This window comes from Hydra vulgaris, chromosome 06 (genome assembly GCF_038396675.1).
Source record: "Hydra vulgaris chromosome 06, alternate assembly HydraT2T_AEP".
NCBI classification, from domain to species: Eukaryota; Metazoa; Cnidaria; class Hydrozoa; order Anthoathecata; family Hydridae; genus Hydra; species Hydra vulgaris.
Window position 1 is genome coordinate 46,479,009 of NC_088925.1, and position 14,329 is coordinate 46,493,337.

The window sequence follows — 14,329 nt, forward strand, 5'->3', positions numbered from 1 at the left end:
CTTGTTATCTCCAAGATGTATAAATTGATGAAAGCTACGAGTACCAGGTAGAGTTACTCCAGTGTACCTTTCTTTTTGCTCTTCACGTTGCAATTGTAAGTCCAATCCCTTTATGTAAATGAAGTTAACAACTTTGATTTTATCAATACAAAATTCATACATAGCTTCTGATGTGAGAATTTGGTTTCTGTACGGTCGTTTTAAACTTTCTTGTGCTGTTAATCTTTTTACAGTACCACCAATCCCATCGCATGGTGACTTTCCGTGGTACGTGGCAAAAAAGTTCCATTCAATTTTAAGGCAAAATTCGCTCTCTAGTTGACATAGATTGTAAAAGCTTTTACAACTTTTGTACTGTCCTGCGCAACCATCAGTGAATAAATGTAATTTGGACAGATTGGAAAATTTTATTTTTAATATTGGTATGATTAGTTGGAATATTTTGTACACATAAGTTACATCATGTATAATGTCATCTGATATAAAACAGTAAGAAATATGTTTCAGTTCACCTTTATCATCTTTATAGTATATGACTAATGGATGTAAAAAACATTGTTGGGTGTTCCAATGATAGCTCTGTATTTCATTTTGGACAACAAAAGCATAATTTTCAGCAAAGTCGCCAATAATGATAATGTCTGATTGATCCATATATTGTTTCAGTTGGTTAAGGTACTGTGATTGAGAGTGAGCAATAAAAGAATGAGCATGTAACTTTTCAAAACAAGATGCTAATAGTTCAACAAACGTTGGAATATCAGCTGTTAAACTTAATAGTGTTGCACGGTCAGTAGTTTGCCATTGCTTGTAGTGTACCTCAAAATCTTCGTATTCTCCAAAAATCTCATACAAATATTTGGTGAGGGGTTCTTTACCAGGACAATCATCACACTGTGCAAGCATGCATTCTTTGTTTTCTACTGAGCAAACGGTTTTCGAAAGTAAGTCCTTATACTTTAGTCCAATATTTAAAGCATCTACTAGCAATATGGCATTTTGGTGATAAGAACAAACATAAACAGAATGTGTACCACTTGCACCTGGCAAAATGCACCACTTTGGTCTAAGTGAAGCAAATTTTGAGTAACTTATTTATATTTCTGGATTGTTTTCTTTGTATAATAAATACAATTCCTTTAAATTACACAAAAGCAGTTTTTTTTGTTTATGGACGTTCTTTTAAATGCTAACATAATCTTTTTTTCCAGGCATAGTTCTACATAAATCACTTGAATCATAAAAAAGTTTAACAGAATCTTCTATTTCTTTTTGTAAGACTTTCCCTTTATACAAAGATGAGATAGCCAACAATCCTTTTTTATTAAAAAGTTGTCTAACCTTTTTTACTTGGTATTCTGTAACTGCAAAGTTATTTTGTACTTCTAATATTGACCAACTTGGGGGTGCCAGTGTTAGAAGTTGAACAATAGTTCTTTTGTCAGAACATAGAATTTTTTCTTTTATCAAGCTCATAATTTCATCAAAGTTTTCAGCCTTCTTTTTAATGTCATTTGGTTCATAACACAGTTTTGAGGGAACATTGAATTGACTTTCAGTTTTTCTAGTAAGGTTACTTACCATTTCGTTGATGCGCGCAACTTTTCGCTTTCCTTCTGAGAGTATATGTTTTGATGACTTTGAATGAGATTTTAGAGGAGATATATTAAAATTTTCAGGTTATTCATTGATCTCCTGTCTTTTTGATTTGAATGATGATATTAGAAAATCTTCATCTTGTTCACCCTGACTTTGCTTCTCTTCTTTAAGATCTGCTTTTTTGGCAATCTTTTGCTTACAGGGTTTGCAAAGTTTCTTCCCAGGAGCAATATTTAAGCTACTTCTCATCATGTCTTGTGACTCATTTATCGTAACTACTCTAAGATTTTCTAAAAGTAATTGAATTGTATATATAATTGCATATAGTTTTATGTATTTTGTATATAGTATAATTGTATGTATAGTTGTATATAGCTTATCTGCACAATTGTTTAAAACATTGTTTATGTTTTGGAAAACACAAATTAAAAAAATATATATATTAAAATACTTAAATTCCACTTTTACTTACTTGTAATTTTCTTTGTATGTTTTTTGAATGGATCACAGCATGCTTTCTGCCATATAGGATACATTTTCAAATAATTTGTAGCATGTTTTTCACATAATGTTGTAAAGTTTGATAGTTCAATGTTACAGCGTAATGATATAGCTATTTTTTCTTCGTTGCTTAAAGTTCCAATAACATCTTGTTGGCCTTTGCATGCATCTGATGTCATTAACCCAATAGAACACATCTTATAATAAACTACTTTGTATAAATGTATTTCCTAAAAAAAAGAGAATTCTCCTACTTAATTAAAAGAATTCTCCTACTTAAATAAAAGAATTTTCCTACTTAATTTTTAGTAAAAAAAAAAATTTAATATAGAAATAATTCAAACCTTTTCAGAATCCCACTGTTGTATAATTTTTTACACTGATAGATATTGTTAATTTTCTTTATAGATATATTTATATATATATACAATTTATATATATATTAAATTGTTATTTTGCTAAAATTTAAATAAAATTTACGAATGCTGTTTTTTAACTGAACTTTTTATAAACTAGTTATTATAAATTTTTACAAAAGTTGTCAAAATTTAAAAAAAAAATGCACATCCATATCACACTAATTCAGTTTTTATATAAAACAAAACAGGGTGTTTTTTTCAGTTGTTAAGTTCAAATAACTAAGTTATCATATAATTAAGACTTCCTTAAATATAACAAAATTGTTGTTTTCTTTTAAGGAGTCTTTTAACTAAATATAATATTTTACAGAATTCTATTTGAAAGTTTTTTAAAATAGCTTATTGAAAATTTGATACATCTTTGAAATTAAAGTTCCGTATGTTTCAGTCGTTTTTCCAGTTAGATTTTTGTGCCTAGTAAGATTATAAACAGCTGAAAATATTAACAGTAAAAAAAAAATTTTTTTTGATGGGTGTGTTTTGAGATATTGGGCCCCAAAGTTGTTTTATAGAAACTAGTTGTTTTATTAATTTTTAAGCATGTTCCTTTTATATTTTAGCATTTTAAGTACATTTATTGAATTCAGCATCAAAAAAACATTATATATGTTTATTTTCATGTTTTTGCCATTTTTATTTCTTATTATTTTAAGAAAAATGTTTTTTCAGAGTGTTATGAAAACCGGGTCATTTTAGGAAACCAGGTCAGTATTAAAATTGCAGTATCTTGTCAACCTCTCAACATTTTTAGCTAAAATGTTATATGTTAACTTTTCTTTTTAAGATGCAACAGCCAAAGAGGTTTTTAAAAAAATTTGAAGACCCATGGTTCAAAATTTTCTAAATTTTGGGTGATTTGATGCGGAATATCTTTATTTGTTCTGGGTTGGCGGGACGGTACAAAAGTTCCTAAAATGTCACGTGAATTGTTGTTCAAATTGTGTTCACACCATGGCCTTCTAGAAATACAGGCCTTGACATCGCGATAAAATATCTTATGACTGGAGGCCGATTCTCTAAGGATAGATTTACATGGAATGAAATATTTTTGTTTTACGATGGTTATAATCAAATGCAATTGGTCTAAACACAAATTTTTAGCGACTGTGTAGCGTTATTTAATTTGTAACGAAAAAATGGCAGTTAAAGGTTAATCTTTTTGTAAAGTGCAACATATTTATCTAACAAAAAGTTATAAATTATGCCTCGAAAATGTTGTGTTCCATGCTGTAATAGTGGTTATGCGTCATCAAACTAAAAAGGTGTCCGCTTATCGATTTTCTTGTGATGAATACGAAAAAGAAAAGTAGATAAAAGCTATCCCAAGAAAAAATCTGATTGTAAATAAATACATAGTAGTGTTCTGACTTCATTGGCCTGTAGATAGCAAATCTATAATATTTTATCGTTGAAAAGAACGTCCTACAGAACCACCAACTGTCTTTTCCAACATACCAGCTAGCTGTCTTAGTTTACCTTTTTCTAAACCCAGAACAACAAAATTGTCATTTTCCAGTATAAGAAATACAACATCAGACGAACTAGATAGCTTTAGAGAACATGATTTTTTTCGATTTGATAGCATAAAAGAGAGACTCTTGCATAACAATGATCTTATTGTATACAACATAAATGACAATAATGATAATGTTTACATTCAGTCGAAAGAATTTGTATGTGATATTCACAGGTTTTTAGTTATCATTAATAGGGATTTACCATTAACTTCATTTCATCTTGGGTCATCTTGCAGTATTCCCATTTTAATGTTAATATCATCATGTTGTAAGTATTGATCAGTTTTGATGAAATCATACATTACTTAAAAAATAAAGATGTTTGCCATAAAAAAAATGTATTACTCGAACATATGGACTGTATGTCTCAAAAGAAAGTTGGTGAGTTTACTTACTCTCCTGATATAATTACTTGAGCATTTGAATATTTTGCTATATCTAGGTCTCTGTACAGCCAAATTTCTAATGATTATAAATTACCCAGTATTAGAACATTGACAAGAATCACTTCAAAAGTTGGATCATAAGATAGTCTAGAATTTTTGGAAAATGTTATGATGAGTATTGAAAATACACAACGTAAATGTATATTGCTGGTTGATGAAGTTTATATTAAATCCACATTAACTTATCATGGTGGTGTATTATTTGGAAATTCTGCTGATCAACCCGGTGTTCTTGCCAAAACAATGTTGGCTATAATGGTAAAATATTTATTTGGTGGACCAGAGTTTTTAGTAAAAATGATTCCAATTAGTCACTTAGATTCTGATTTTCTTTTTAAACAATGTAAACCAATTATTGAAACAATTAACAATCAACCCAATGCAAAACTGTTGTCAATTATTACTGATGGAAATAGAGTAAATCAAAAGTTGTTTAAAATGATGAATAAAATTGAAAAAAAATCTTGGTGCAGAGATAATGAAAACATATTTTTGTTGTTTGATTATGTTCATATCATGAAGTGTATTTGTAATAATTGGTTAACTGAAAAAAGCAGAGAATTAGTTTTTGAGTTTAAAGGTAACAAACATGTAGCAAAATGGAGTGATTTAGTAAATCTTTATGAGTTGGAATCTGCTAATCTTTTAAAACTTATCAAATTAAATGAAATTTCCATCTCTCCAAGACCAATTGAGCGACAGAAGGTTAACACTTGTTTACGAGTTTTCTATGATGAAACAGTTGCTGCACTTAAAAATCATCCATCCATTAAAAAAGATGAACTAATTGGCACCATCAAATTTATTTCTATATTTGTGAAGTTTTGGAAAATTTGTGAAAGGTGTTGGAGCAGATATTCGTTATAAAGATGAGTTCTGTGCAGTTATAAGATCACACACAGACAAAAGCCTGCTATTCTTATTAGATGTGGTAGATATGGTTGAAAAAATCAGGCGCAAAACGTATTAAGCAGCTTACAAAAGATACCTCTGAATTAGGGTTTGGGAAAACCCAGCATTTTTAGACCCAACGAGTCCAAGTCGAGTCTGAGAATATTTATCGGGTCCGGGTCCAATACGTCTTTTTAACTTGCGATGTTAACAATAGCATGAAAGGATTTTCGTTCTCGCGCCGACTTTTAATAATGGATTTGGTACACGTTAAGGTAAATAAAACAACTTTTTGCCCGTTCAACGTCTAACGTAAATATGTTATTCTATACTTTTATTATAATCTTAAACTACCAAATAAACTTGACGAAACGTTTTTAAAAATATCACATTTTATAAAATGCATGTAAATATACTACCAAAAATTACCTCAGCTCAATTAAAATACTTGCAAGTTTTTAATACAAAACATAGCAATTATTTTTACTTAAAAAATAAAACTTTAAAAAAACTAAGCACTTTAATGAATTGTCCGATAATCTAGAGCGAATTCTTGTACAGAAGTTGGATGCTACAGAAAATGTTCGTTCGGAATTTGTTGATTTTGGTTTTATCGTCATTAACGCTAGATACAATTTTTCTAAATATACAGTTCTTTTTTTAGTTTTTGAAAATAATAAAAATTCTTTTTTAATATCAACTAATTTATCTCCGCAACTTGACAAAATTGGACATTTCGCACTCTCTAATATTTTATGTAGTTCTTCCTCCAGTGTTAATGGTAGTGTGTTTCCTGTAGTATTTTCGTTATTTTCAGTTGAATGCCTTTGTTCATGTGTGTTTTGCTGTTCTTCATCTTCACCAAATAATCTCTTCAGTAAATCTGTTGTAAATAATTGTATTTTCTTTGAAGGCATAGTACCATTTACAAGAGAATCTAATAGCTCTTCTATTTCTTGGTATATACTGCTATTTATTCGAGTTTTCATTGTCATTAATAGCTCTCTACCTAAATTACCATTGGATTCTTTTAACTTTCTTAACATAAAATCAATTGCTAATCGGGCTGTTGCAAGATTAGCGTCGTCCCTGCTAAGAGCTTCAACAGTTAATTTAATAGGCTTTGGAGTATTTTCCAATTCATTTAATAATTCAATATTATTATTTTCTATTAAATGTTCAATTCCAATATCTTGCAGAGCTTCTTTAATAATATAAAATAATTTTAAAAATCTAGATATCATTTCGATCATTGAGCTCCAACGAGTTTTTACGTCTAACGCTAGCTGAAGTTCATTTCCTAAAACTATTTTGATCTTTTCTTACAAAATATTATTTCTTACAGAAGAACTTCTAAAAAATTTAACAATTATACGAACACTTTTTATATTTCTTCTACATTGCCTAAATTTGTTAATTCAACTTGTCCGTACTCTTCGACGTCACCGTCGCTCTCGTCAAAACAATAATTTTCATCTTGATCATCATTAATATCATCTCCATCAACGTTATCTTCATCTTGCAAGACGGTAATACTTTTCTTTTTATATAGTACATCACAAACAGCTAAGTGTATAGTGTATTATATTCAAACACAAATTATAGAGACTAGGAGATTCTCGTCCAAATTTTATCATAACACTTGCACCGTCGCCGAACCAGCTATATATTTTTTAAAATTAATATTATATTGTGTTTAAATGGTGTTCTACTTTTTCAACTAACTTTACAGCTGTACACGAGTTAAAAATTCTCACTAAAGTAAGATTATAAACTTCAGAGTCAATTCCATGCAAATCGATATTGAGATATTTCCGAATTTTCATACTCGTCCATCTATCAAGTGTAATGCTAAATCGTCGGCCTTCTTTAATTTTTTCTTGTAACAATTCTAATATTTCCAACTTCTTTTTTTCATAAAACTTATGAATTAAATTCATAACATCTTTTTCGGCTTTAAGAAGATAATAACTTGATTTTACTAAACTTTCACGAATAAAACTAGACTTTGTAATCGCCCTAACTGATATACCATCAAGAGCGGCCATTTTAGAGACAATTTCTTCTAAAGCCTTTCTTGCGACGAAAACGAAAGTGTTGATAGTTTTAAAAAACAAAATAGTTTGGTGCCAGAATTTTCTTCTATTTCTTTTCGTGTTAATAAAGAAATGTTTAATTTTTATTTTAGTCATTGATGAAGTATTTCCATCTTTGTTTGATAATATTGTTAAACACTTATTGCATTTTTCTCTTTTCAAATTGATATATTGAGTGAAATACTCCCTCACTTTAGAGTGCTTCGGCATAATGGGGCTGTAAAAGATGTTCTAGTAAAATTATGATATTTCACTTTTTTCCTAAAATAGAGACGTAATTAATAAATGAAAAGTGTTTTTTTATTAAGTTTTTTAAATACGCGCTAAAAGAATTAACTTATAAACTTTAATCTTTCTAATCAAAAGCTTTTATATTAGCGAATGCTTTTAAAACATTTGCTTATATAGAAACATATTATATCAGCAAAAATATATTAGAAATTATTTAGAATAAATATAAGTTACGATAAATATAATAATAAATAAAAGTTAATTCTTTCAAGAGTGTATTCGGACATACATGGAAACACACATAAACTTAAATGTTCTCAAAACATCCAAAAAGCCGTGGCCAAGTTCAACTTTAAGTTAGATTCACAAACCATACTACTATATTTTTCTAGAATAGGTAGAGATCCAGCTCGACGACGCACCGCTGCTTACAAAACAAGGCAAAACATTCAAACTATGAGACTCGCCGAGCCCTAAACCGGGTCTCGGATCCGGGTATTTACCCACAGACTCGCCGAGTCCGAGTGCGGGAACCGAAAAACCCTACTCTGAATGTGTTTCTCATGTGTGTAGGGTTAGTCAACATTGCAAGATATCTTTTGGATTGTGGAAATGATTATGCTATCCTGGGGTGGTTCACAACTGATCTATTAGAAAAAACTTTTAGCAAGCTTTGCCAGGGTTCTGGGGAAACCTATTTTATTACTGCTCAATCTGTCATAGAAAAAGTTAGAATCCAACATGCAAAACTTTCTTTACAGTTAGAAATGGATAGTTTTGATAATTGTACCAATGGTCATTCCTGTAAAAACTGTTTTAGAAGTTTAAATGAGCAGGAGTGCGAAATTTTTGATAACTTACCAGAACTCGAAGATAAAGTTCAAGCAGAATCATTACTTTCAATTATATATATTGCTGGCTATGTTTAAAGAAAAAATGACTATGATGATAAATATTTTTCTAAAAAATCTAGTAATAATAAAATCTCCAAGATGCTCCAAGGAGTCCAGGCAAAATGTTTTAAAACCGTCATGAAAATGAGTTTCTATTTAAATGTTATTATATTATATAAGAAGTATATTATAGTTTATTAACTTTATTGTAATTTTACTTTTAAAGCAGCTCTTATATATTGTTATTATTATAGTTTTTTGCTCTCCTTGTTCGCATCCACTTTACTTATTAGCGCATCGCTCGGCCTCCAGTCAATAAAAATTTCGGCGCGTTGTCAAGGCCTGTATTTCTAGAAGGCCATGGTTCACACGAAAGGATGTTTGTTCATGTTCCATGTTCCACGGAATGTTCCGTTAAATGTACCCTCGTGTGAATAGCCTATAAGAGCTAGCCCTGATTTTGTCCTAACCGATCCTTATTAGAATTTTCCATAAACAAACCCTTATGTTTAAAATTGATTAATATAAACTAAACTTTATGAAATAAGTAAGATAAGCTATTATAAATGTATATTGATAAAAAAAAGTCGAAAAAATTTGCCCTTAATATACCCTTAACCTTTAAGGGTCCATTATGTCATTTTAAGGCGGGATGAGAATGAGTTTTAGCAGATTGCACAAGAGACGCTAACTTTTTAAAGTAGTATTCATTATAGTATTTACAGAAAAGAGAAAGAGTAGCAACATTTTATCGATGCGATAATGGTTGAAGGTTGGCCGCTAGAGCAGATCCAATTATGTTTACTATGCGTTTTTGCACCTTTTCTAAATAAGAAAAAACATCATTCGAAGATCCACCCCACATATGACAAAAGTATTCCATACAAGGACGGATTTGAAATTTATAAAAATAAAGAATAGTATCTTGAGTGAGAAAGTAGGGTGCACGATGAAGAGTTGGGACTTTAGCAGATGGTAATTTTGCAATAGATTTGATATATAATTTCCAAAAAAGATCGGAGGTTAAAGTTAATCCAAGAAGATAAAGGGTAGATGACTCATCAAGTACATTACCGTTCATGAATGTAGGAAGATCTAAGTTATTGCGATAACTATTAGCTGAAAAAAAATTTGCCATTGAGAGCCCAATGCTATAGCAGAAGTGAAATCCTTTACAAGCTCAAATGCCCCCTCCAAGCAATCAAGACAAGAATAAATGGTAGTATCATCAGCAAACAATGCCACTTTAGATGTGAGAATATTTGTAAGATCATAAATGTAAGTTAAAAAAGAGTATAGGGCCAAGGATAGAACTTTGAGGAACCCCTTAAGTTGAGGATATGAGGAAGAGTGCTGTCTATTGAGGGCAGCTTTTATACTCTAATTGGTAAAGATGAATTCAATAATCTTAAAGATGTTATCTGATACACCGTGAGAAGAAAACTTATGGAGAAGACCAGCATGCTAAATTTTATCAAAAGCCTTAGAAATGTCAAGAGCTATAGCCTTAACCTCACTACATTTATCTAATATACGATAAAACCTAACGATTATTACTGTTACATATATATAAACAAGAATTTTTGAGGCACTGCTTAATTGAAATATATACTAAGACTTCTAAAAAAAATTGTAAAAGAAAAGCTGTCTGGTATGAATTAAAGTACAGTTTTTCATTGTTCGCAAATGCAAGTTCTTAGACTTCCAGAAAAAAAAAGTTCTCCCGCTTTTCATTATTTTTTTTAATACAGTAAAGTTAGGAAAAAAACCATTTTTTTTTTTTAATTTTATTAACAAATAATATAATCTACATAATATTGTATTATTTAGAATTAAAACAGCAGTGGCGCGATGGGTAGAGTTCTGGCCTAAAACCCAAACGCTCAATAAGCGACTTTGGTAAGGAAAGAGGCGTAAAAATATGGTAATATTTACGTGAGTCAAATAATTAAAAGCAACTAAACTACGCTTTTTGCAAATATTTAACAAGTTTATAAAAAATTATTACTTAATCTTAAATTATATAATTGGTATTTTTAAAAACTTTTCCAGATAGACCATATAAAACAACTATATGGAGTAGTACAGCATGCCAGCTTTTATAATTTAAAATCAAAGTTAAAAGATTTTTAATGATTGTAATGCTCAATAAAAACTTTTTCTATAATAGTTAAAGTCAGCTGTATAACGACACGATCAAAATTATTTTGTTTTTTAACAAGTAAAAATCGAGATATAAATAATGTAAATATATTTATATATATATTTATATATATATATATATATATATATATATATATATAAATATATATATATATATGTATATATATATATATGTATATATATATGTATATATATATCCATATATACATACATATATATATATATATATATATATATATATATATATATATATATATATATATATATATATATATATATATATATATATATATATATATATATATATATATATATATACAGTATTGGACAAAACATTTGCAACCAACATCGAACAATGCTAAAAAGTGTTCCTAATTTTACATGTCTTAAAAACGAAACGAACTATACTACCACAGCAAACAGTTCAGGAGTCTGGAGTCATAGCATGCCTTGACATGAGCAATCAGCTGACAGGTGACAGCACACAGGCAGAATTTCGTTGACAAGTGCCATTTTGCAGCGGACAAAACAACTTTTTTGGTTTGTTTCATTTCTTAAGTCTGGTCTGTGTCAACATCACGGAAGTTTTTTAATAATTAAAGGAAGTATCCAGAAGTTTCCAGAAGTATACAAAAACATTCAGAAGCATCCATAAATTTCCAGAAGCATCAAAAAGAAGCATCTCGAATCTTCCAGAACAGGTTCACACAGGTTCATTTTACTATATAAGAGACATGTAAATCGACATGTAATTCAGTCATTAAATGGAAGTCAATCAGTCAGTATTATCAAGACAGTTTAGCGAAGTGAGTTTTATCAAAGTGTTTTATCGAAGAACATCAATACAAGAAGTGAAATACAACAAACGTTTCATTACATCAATACAGTCCACATCCAACCAAGATGTTGTGTTCCACAGAGCATTATTGTATCATCGCAAAGTAAATGTAACACGGTAAGCCTTGAGAAACGTGATTATTTATTTTTTATTATTTTTATGACTTCAAGTGCAAAAATGGCTCCCGACAGTCTTCGATTGGAACTAAGAAAGAAATTTATTGGCAATTACGTAATTGAAATTTCACAAAAAAGTATTTGTGATAAATATCACATGAAAAAATGGACCGTATCAAGACTATATTCCAAATATCGTTCTACGGGGAAGTTGGCAGCAGATAACAAAGGTGGAACACCGCGTTCCACCACTAGAGAGGATTCTATGATCGTCAGATCCGTCAAGAAGGATCCCTGGGTATCATCAGTCGATATACAAAAGCAATTAGAGCTGCCTGTATCCGACCGAACAATCAGACGACGTGCTGCTGAAGCCGGATTGTTTTCTCGACGCCCTGCAAAGAAACTGCTAATTTCACTAAAAAACAAGAAGAAAAGACTCCTGTTTGCTACATCTCATATTGACTGGAATGTGCAGAAATGGCCAACTGTCCTGTTCAGTGATGAATCGAAGTTCAACATCATTGGGAGCGATGGCATTTGTTGTGTACGTCGACCGGCCGGAAAACGCCTCGATTTACGTTACTGCCATAAGACCGTGAAGCATGGTGGAGGCAATGTAATGGTCTCGGGGTGTTTTTCTGCTAACGGTCTAGGTCCAATACATCGAAACGATGGAATAATGGACCGTTTCATGTATAAAAATATCTTGAAAGATGTTATGTTACCTCATGCTGAATAGAATATGCCAATAAAATGGGTTTTTCAGCAAGACAACGATCCGAAACACACTGCAAAAGTAGTCAAGACAACCACCTATTGGTGATGGATTGGCCGCCTTAATATCCGGATATATATATATATATATATATATATTTATATATATATATATATATATATATATATATATATATATATATATATATATATATACATACAATATTTATATCTTGATGTCCGTAGAACAAAGAAGAAGGTATAAACTTGTCACTAACCAACGTTTTTCTATACAAAATACAAACTTTTTTTTTTTCACAATGATCTTTATTAATTAATTAAACAGACAAGTGCTTAAAGAAGCTAAAGGTGATAGTACGTCAACGCAATCTTTTCATATAGCCTGTTAGACACAAGATTTTAGACTTAAGATTTAAACTTTAGATTTAAAAGATAATAAAAGATTTATGGACGAAATAGTTGCCAGATCAGTCTTGTTACAACTAATAGTTGTGACAAGACTAATCTGTTAACAGTTTGGGTAAAAGAGGTAAACAATTGTGTTAAAAAGGGGACAAATAGATTTCCAGAGTTTTCTAAATTCAAATTACAATGCCATTTTCTAGTTAGTAGAAAAACAAGGTTCAGTTAAACAATTGTTAAATAGTTTAAAAAGTATTAAAAAGTATTAGTTTTTCAAGAGTGTTTTGGAAAACACTCTTGAAAAACTATAATCGGCATGTTTTCTGAACAATAAGTTTTTCTTGTTACCACAAGAGTAATAATTGACTCTTCTATAGCTAGAAGAGTTACAAACAAGCTATAGAGGTGTCAAAGAAAGAAATAACTTTAGCAACAAAAGACGTTAGAATTTAGATGTATTATAATGGATTAACCAATTTCTTCATAATAAAAAATGAGTGTGTTCATTAGATTAAAGAGATTAATTAGAATAAATTTTCTTTCCAAAGAGCTCTCCCTTATCTTTGGGAGTGATAATAAGATTAAATCCATGTGTTAGAAATGGGATGTTAGATTAGGCACGTTAATGAAACAGTTGAAGATTCTCCAAAAGTATCCTGAACCTAACTTCTGAGATGAAATTCGAGATTTAGTAACCTAAAAATGTATTATTTTTAAGCGCAAGACTTTTAAATGCTTTTTTTTACAATAAGTATAAAAACGTTTGTTATATATATATATATATATATAATATATATATATATATATATATATATATATATATCAACTGTTTCATTAACGTGCCTAATCTAACATCCCGTTTCTAACACATGGATTTAATCTTATTATCTCTCCAAAACAAAATGTATATATATATATACATATATATATATATATATATATATATACATATATATATATATATATATATATATATATATATATATATATATATATATATATATATATATATATATATATATATATATATATATATATATATACATTTTTGTTTATTATCTAAACAGTTATTGATTTTTTAAAATGATTTTCAGTAATGTATTTTCTACCGTATCAATTTGATACAGTAGAGAATACAATGCTAATGAAATAAAACATTAATGAATTAATTCTATCAAACATCTTTTTAAGTTTGATGAAGACTTCTAGTAAAAAATTTTCAGTTTCAAAAGATGTGCAAATGTTGTTTACAATAACTAAGATGATATGATTAGCTGAGTGTAGAGTTTAAAAGCCTTATTAATATGCATTTAAGACTTTGTAATCAGGTGAACATTTATACAGCTTTATTAAATATTTATGCTAAATTTTAAACATAAAAAATATTAAAAGAGTTGACATTAGTATATAATTACTTAAAATAGACAGTAAAATAAATTTCAAATTTAAGTTCAAGTTTTTTAACAGCTTACAATTCAA

General features: G+C 29.4%; 2 protein-coding genes across 2 annotated transcripts; both read right to left on the reverse strand.

The window, feature by feature from the left end:
* Nucleotides 1-1,680: 1,680 nt before the first annotated feature.
* LOC136081438 (ARL14 effector protein-like) lies at nucleotides 1,681-2,526 on the reverse strand. Its single transcript, XM_065798751.1, has 3 exons — nucleotides 2,445-2,526; nucleotides 2,072-2,330; nucleotides 1,681-1,889 (listed from the first exon to the last, which is right to left on the reverse strand). The coding sequence occupies exons 2-3, from the start codon at nucleotides 2,295-2,297 to the stop codon at nucleotides 1,681-1,683; spliced, it is 435 nt and encodes a 144-aa protein (XP_065654823.1). The 5' UTR covers nucleotides 2,298-2,330; nucleotides 2,445-2,526.
* Nucleotides 2,527-9,341: 6,815 nt separating this feature from the next.
* On the reverse strand, nucleotides 9,342-9,731 carry LOC136081439 (uncharacterized). Its single transcript, XM_065798753.1, has one exon. The coding sequence runs from the start codon at nucleotides 9,729-9,731 to the stop codon at nucleotides 9,342-9,344; it is 390 nt and encodes a 129-aa protein (XP_065654825.1).
* Nucleotides 9,732-14,329: the final 4,598 nt, after the last annotated feature.

Coding starts and splice junctions, on each gene's coding strand:
- LOC136081438 (XM_065798751.1), bottom strand. CDS start 2,297: ATGTGTTCTATTGGGTTAATGACATCAGATGCATGCAAAGGCCAACAA. Junction 1,890..2,071: donor ACATACAAAGAAAATTACAA/GTAAGTAAAAGT, acceptor AATTACTTTTAG/AAAATCTTAGAGTAGTTACG.
- LOC136081439 (XM_065798753.1), bottom strand. CDS start 9,731: ATGGCAAATTTTTTTTCAGCTAATAGTTATCGCAATAACTTAGATCTT.